The sequence below is a fragment of the Rutidosis leptorrhynchoides genome, chromosome 10, assembly GCF_046630445.1.
Source record: "Rutidosis leptorrhynchoides isolate AG116_Rl617_1_P2 chromosome 10, CSIRO_AGI_Rlap_v1, whole genome shotgun sequence".
NCBI classification, from domain to species: domain Eukaryota; kingdom Viridiplantae; phylum Streptophyta; class Magnoliopsida; order Asterales; family Asteraceae; genus Rutidosis; species Rutidosis leptorrhynchoides.
Genome location: NC_092342.1, coordinates 148,444,254 through 148,451,599, shown reverse-complemented (window position 1 = coordinate 148,451,599; position 7,346 = coordinate 148,444,254). Strand labels below are relative to the sequence as shown.

At 32.3% G+C, this 7,346-nt stretch overlaps 1 protein-coding gene across 1 annotated transcript; it reads right to left on the bottom strand.

Annotated features, from left to right (window-relative positions):
- Positions 1-399: 399 nt before the first annotated feature.
- LOC139872155 (uncharacterized) lies at positions 400-5,320 on the bottom strand. Its single transcript, XM_071859978.1, has 9 exons — positions 5,117-5,320; positions 4,700-4,923; positions 3,626-3,740; positions 3,424-3,513; positions 1,973-2,134; positions 1,749-1,868; positions 1,331-1,441; positions 1,033-1,114; positions 400-609 (listed from the first exon to the last, which is right to left on the bottom strand). The coding sequence occupies exons 1-9, from the start codon at positions 5,270-5,272 to the stop codon at positions 545-547; spliced, it is 1,125 nt and encodes a 374-aa protein (XP_071716079.1). The 5' UTR covers positions 5,273-5,320; the 3' UTR covers positions 400-544.
- Between the last annotated feature and the right edge of the window lie 2,026 nt (positions 5,321-7,346).

Genomic DNA, 7,346 nt, shown 5'->3' with positions numbered 1-7,346 from the left:
CGGATTTTCCGAGAGAATCGGTAAGCATGTTGTGCGAAATACTTTCAAGCCGACCAATGAAGATGGTATTGCCTTCTTGAGTCGTAGGACTATTGGCACCATAATCAGTAGCCAAAGCACTGTTGGTAGCAGTCGGAAAAATATGGGTACCTAGAGGGTGGTTGAAAGATGGGAGGTTGAGGAAACGGGTATGGGTTATTTGAAATTTGAAAACTGATTTTGAGTGGGAAAACAGAAGGGTTCATTAGAAGAGAATATTTGAAAACCCCTTGGATATATTCTGTTATCAAACAAATATCTATGACACTAATTAAAAAAGTAATGATGGTACCTATCACCCGTCGCATATACGATAACCACGTCATAAAAGGAAGCTACTTTTCTACGGAGTATCTTAAGTTCTTCCAAGCAAAATAAAAATATAAAACACGCATCTCAAGTGGCCCATCAAAAAGGGAAGGTCATTCTCGCAGCACTGCAATTCTTTAATCTTACAAAAAGCACAAGATTACATTACATTACATATCTAATTAGATTACGTCGATTAGCATTTTGATGAGGTGCAAGCTTTAAAAGAGTCGCGAAGAATATCCTCATTTAGTGATCGCCCTACACACATCAAAGAACGTATGAGGTGACAGCCCGTGTATTTTTGTTTACAATTCACAAATCAATAGAAGAATAAAAATTTAAGCAGGCCGAGTAACTGGCAAAACTGGGTTTGGTCAGATCAACCCATTAACATTCTAGTCCCTATTATTATAAAGTAATTAAGTATCACATGTCCTTACAAAGATTACACAATTCAACTACTAATATACGTTATCTATTACTAAAACAATTTGGGCAGTTGCAAGCATTGGAATACAGGTAGTGAAGTGTGGTTTCGGTCCATTTCAAATTTGGAAGATTTTATATACTGTATTATCCACGTCGGATAGAAGATAATAAAACCAAATAGACAGCTTGAAAATAAATGGGTCAAAATTGTATCTCTAATCAAATCACTCAGAAGGTTGGTTATAAGTTTACCTATGAACACAATTTTATTCGTTTGATTTTCCCCATCTCTCCATTTCCGTGCAGGAACCATCTCATAAATTTCCCTCACAGCCTGCAAATTTAAGTAATACACAATTAAGGGTTAGCTATAACATTTAATCATAACAATGATTAGGGTTTTCTTAGCTGTGATATACCAAAAAAGGCTTCTGTCATGCACTCACGCTAGTTATAAGAGCAAACTGAGATTTCTGTTTCAGTTTTTAATTTACTAAATTGCTACAGAAATTTACGAAGAGATTGAAAATTTTAATTTGTTATAACTTACCTGTATCGTGTGAAGTTCATCAGAATTAATGACAGTTAGAACACCCTTGCAGCGGTACACATCCATGTCGTATTTCTTCTCCCAAAGGATCTCTTCAAGCCATAATCGCACCTGAGAAAAACGTTTATTTATTGCAGTACATCTATTAAATCATTTGATTCATAAACTCATGTTATCATTGAAATATTATAACTTTGTACACATATTTGCCACGCTAATATGACCAATTACCAACCTGCCCATTTTGCAAGCTTAGCACACAAAAAAAAGTGTTTCCTGCCTCTACTCGTACCAAAATATGACCAGTTACCAACCCACCCATTTTTCCACCTTGAGTTGAAAACAAATTATCAATCCTTTCAATACTAATGGTAAACAAACCATGCTTCGCAAAAAAACAATTTATAGTTCAAATTACCTTCTCGACATCAACCTTGTGCGGATCCGATATACATATAGTCCTTACACCACTATCATGAAGATCTTTAGTACTTAGTGACTTATTTTCTTCTAGTAACTGTTCCAGGTGAGCAGCATGCTGAAATAAAATAGCGTCGGTTAGCCACCCAACTAATATATATTATATGTTCGTTATTAATAGAAGACATAATTTGGAACTATAAAGGAGGACAAATAACTAACCGAAGCATCATATGCTCTGCAATTTAATACTATGGAGATATCTACTTGACACCTTACGGAATGCACAATATTAGCAAGTAAATTAATGCTATGTATTTCCTTCTCGAGTTCCTCTAGAGTATCTGGAGAAACCAGATCAACTTTATTAAGAATGATAACATCCTACAAAAAATGATAAAGAACCAATGAGCATATGAAATGTTCCAAATCCTTAAACCAAATACATATAAAAGCGAAATTTTTAAGATTTTGGTACAGTTACATAGAAGTGGATCATTTGGGTTGTGTTTTATGGTAAAAAGAACTAGATAAAATGAAACATGTCAAGCGGGTTGAAGGTCTTCCCCCAGTATATTTTACTATATACAACCTTCAAAATGTTTTATCTGAGGATTTATAGTTTTTGTAAGGGCAAATTTCATTCGAGGGTTACATGTTATATTTTGTTGAAAAGGGAACATATGTTTAATATTGCACCGGAAATGGATTACATGTTCTCTGATAATGTTGTCGTAAAAAATCCTATTATTTATTTATTTTATTTTTTGAAAGGCAAGGCCCCAAAGTGAGGTTGGTGAGGATTGAATCTGGGTCTCCTTTGGAGATTCCCAAGCAACCAACCACTCAACCAACCATTTGGGGTTTAAAAGATCCTATTATTGAGCAACACTAAAACTTATGTTCCCTTTTACGTAACAAATACAATACGTAATCTTTTTATTGTGAACATCAATTTATGTTCCCTTTATCGAGATTCTTAGTATTCATGCTCTTTTTTATAAAATTTGCGTTTTTTGAATACATAACACGTTATATATTTATAAATAAATAATGTTTATCTATCTAAAGTGGACAAATATGTGATTGCGAGTACTAAAGAATGACCCCTAAACAACCTGCTCAACCTGTCCATCTTGCCACGTTTACGTTCAAAAGTACATGGTGATGAAACATATTAAATATAGTTTTATATAAACACGCATGTATGTAATACTCTTCGAAAGGTGGTCTCAAATAAACTTGATAAAATAAAGATGCACCAAATATCAACAATTTAGTTGGGTTGTTTAAAAACAAAACAAAATGCTTGCTTAAGTAAGAAGCCACTATCCGGGATCAGTGAGAGTTGGCCCAAGAAAACGCCTAAGAATGATATGGAATTTTCTATTGTTAGCCCTCAGGGCTATAATTCAAAAAAAAAAAAAAAAAAAAAATATATATATATATATATATATATATATATATATATATATATATATATATATATATATATATATATATATAATAATAATAAATAAGCTTTAAAGATTGTACATAAAAGGTAGTAAAGTAGTTATTTGAGGTAGTTCATCATGATGTACAAGTAGATAATACATGTCCTGAATTCTTAAGCATAGCCCTAAATGCTATGTTTAGAAAATTCCATATAATATATTTAAATGACCACTTACTGCGAATGCTATTTGTAAGAAGGCTTCAGGAAACGTTGATGCATCTTCATGTTTTTTGAGCTGAAAAGGAAGATTTTTGGCATCTACAACCTGTCCAGAAATAAATTCACTAGTTACTGTATAATTTATACCTTCAATTAAACTTGGCTAAAAATAATCATTTGATCTATAATTTGGTAGATCAGGAAAAAACTAAACTTACAGTGATAATCGAATCAAGCTTAACTGCCGATTCCAATTGATCATCCAACCAAAGAATAGACGCAAGAGGTGCAGGGTTAGCCAACCCCGTGGTCTCTAATAATATATGATCCAGTCTACATACACAGAAAACATTAATAAACAAATCTTTACTTTAAGAGTACACGTAAAGATTATGAGCAACAAAACCTAAATTACATAGAATCTGCTTATAAATTACTAATGCACGATTGCATTAATGAGACGAACCATAATTCAAACCATGATTTCATTCCAAACTTGTGTTTAAATGATTCACCGCAAATAATTGATGAATCATAACTTTCCAACAAATGGAATTGTGTTTCCGTATGTACATGCAACTTTTTAGACATACACGTATCAAAATACAGAAAATCGCACAAAAAGGTATTATTTTACATATATCCAACTTCTATTTTAAGGTATTGAACTTTCATTTAGTAATCAGATAACAACTTCTGACCTTTTAAGTACGTCATTAGCAGGCAATCTAAAAAAAATGGCACCTTTAGTAATACTATAAAATTTATGGTAGTACTGGATCCAAAACAACATGTATAATTGGTTCACAATTATACCCGAAATACCTTTATACTCTAAATTCTATTTTCTCACTTAATATTTTTCAAAACTTTATAAAAAAAATACCAATTTCTTAAGGCTCTATGTTATTTATATGCAAGAATTTGGTCGATAAATCATGGTCCGACGTGGTCACTGACCTGCTACCTGCTTAACTTAACAAGTCATAATGTCATTTTGGTACTAAAAGGGAAGTTCAACACCTTAAATCAAATTATACAAAAAACAAATACATTTATCTTAATTCGAAAGTGGCTGAATCTGTGTAAATACGGTAACTTTCTTTGCAATTTGCCATCCAAAATATAATAGTCATATAATCTCGAGAATAGTAAGATACAATAGCCATAAAACACCAACAACATTTACATACTTAATTTCTATATGAACCAAATCTAATCATTACACATTCATTTTTAACAACAACAAAAGCAACAACTGTAATAAAACAAATCGCTTAAAAAGGCATTACCTATCCTTGCGTTGAACAAGTTGTTCCAATGCTTGAACAAGGCTATGTTTAACAGTACAACAAACACAGCCATTAGCAAGCTCAACCCATTCTTCAACAATTGCACCACCTTCACCATCACCTTCATTAATCATTGCTCTTTCAACTCCAATTTCTTCACCAAACTCATTTAATATAACAGCTATCCTTTTTCCATGCTCTCCATTCAATATGTAATTAACCAGCTGAAATTGAATTGAATTCACCAATTATTATACATACATATTAAATTTAAATTTATTAATATATGAATAATTTGATTAACTTGAGATACAGTTCACTGATTGTACTTGCTTATTTATTAATAAGGGCAAATTAAACTTTAAAGTAATCAAAATCAGATTAATGAAGATGAATTAGGAGTGAAATTGACAATACAGTGGATTTGCCGGCGCCGAGATAGCCGGTGATGACGGTGACGCCGACAGGTGGCAGTTTCTCAACGTTTTCGTGGTATTGATTGAGCGATTGAGGGTTTAGGGTTTGGTTGATTTCGACGGCTAGTGGCGGCAGGTCTTCGTCTTCTTCTCCCATTTGCTATTTTTCTTTTTGCTATTTTTTTGCGTTTATTTGTACAGGGATCCTGATCCTCCCACCATTTTTTATCCATCTACGCTTAATTTACTATTATATTCTTAATTTTATTTAAAATAATAATAATAATAATAATAAAATAAATTAACTTTTTTAAAATATAACTATAAACTTATGAAACAAAAATGTATATAGATTAAAAATTTGTGTGTGAGCATCACCTCACTTTGTATAAAATTTATTTAATATTTAATTCCACTCTCTTTTAGTTATATTTCTTTTCGGAAAAATATAAATTAAATATTAAATAAAATTTTATTAGAATTAAATGATATTTTCACTTTTACCTGTTATTCACATAAATCCACTATTATTTTATTATTTTATTACTTTATTATTTTATGTAACCTCCTAAAATTATTAACATAGATTACTTTGTCCATTTTACTTCTCACAACAAATTTTTTCCAATCAAAGTCTTACCCTTTTGGATTCTATACCCAACATTACACTCATTACTAGCTTTCATTGCTATCCATATCTTCAATGAAGTCTTGTTACTGCTGAATTGATGGAAAATATCACGATGTAGTGCTTGAATAAGATTTGCATAAGTCTTGCCTTCTAAACCAAAAGACTTCTGTTCCCTCTGTCATGGCACTAGCTGGCTTTACCTGACCATTCTCACCTAGTGGTGCTACATATTCCTTCTCAATAAACTCCCACATACGGGGTCAATACCAAGGATCCAAATTTTGATCCGAGGTTTCCAGGTGGCATAATCAACCATGTTCATGAGCGTAGGAACTTTTTTCCTGTTCCCTGATTCAGTCTCGGATAGTATTAGGTTTTGCATCTTGGTATTAGATGTTGCAAAGGCGTAATCAGTTATTGAAAAGTCCGAGGATTTTGACATGTCTATATGTACGGATGAACCACACAGATAGGATATACGCACGGATATAAGACACGGATGTGTGAAACGTACGGATAAGTCTTACGGATATGGTATGCATACGGATTTGGTATAGGACAATGTATTCGTACGGATATGTAATACGAGTGGGATATACGTACAGATTGGTTTAAACAGTATTAAACAATCATTTATGCTATATCGAGTGCCGAATCCTCAATATAGTGTTTATATGTCGAACACACTTGATTAGATGATCGATTAGCTTTAGATACAATTGGAACGATTAGGAATTGATTACGGATGATAATAAACGTTTTGGAAAACAAGAAATCGGTTGGAAGGGTGTTAGGGTTCGTAACCTTAACAATGAAACCGATCTAGCCTATATATAGAGTTTGCAGAACTATCTGTACGGATGTTTCCGGCATCCGTATTGATGTAACGTATCCGTGCTACAAGACTCTTATCCGTACGGATATAAGCAAAGTATAAAACTCTAGTTCGCGTACGTAGTTCAATTAAACGAGGGCCTTACATTTATGCACCAGTTCACGATGATTTTAGGTACACGCCAGATGACGAAGAACTCGAAGTATGGGTTTCGAACCAGATTCCATAGAAGCACAAGTTGTTGGGCAGTCAAGTATCACGTGAATTGTAAAATTTTGTTTCACGCGAATTTGTTTCTAATTTTTATCAGTTCATATTGCTTATTACAACTGCATGCTGTTAAATGTAAAGAACATTTATGGGTCTTTGATTTTTGAGAAGTACTTTTGTGTATATGAAGATGATACAACTATACAAGTATTTAGTATTATTTTTCTACTCATTATTTCTATTTTTATTTTAAATTTTCTCAATGCTTTCCCCTATTTATTTGTAATTTTCTTACATACTGCATTTTTTAGTTTGAAATATGAAGTTTATGTGTAATAAATGCTATATACAGCTAATAGCTAATAAATGATTCTTGTTTTTGAACTTTGAATCAACGACACTAGTACAACACAATTATAAACAAGATCTACTTTGTTTGATGCCTGATAACAATTATTAGACACTACAAATTTGTGAATCTAATTAAGAAAAAAACAAACATCACTGCTATAAGGAAGCAGAAATGATGAAAACTTATTGACTTTAAACAAAAAA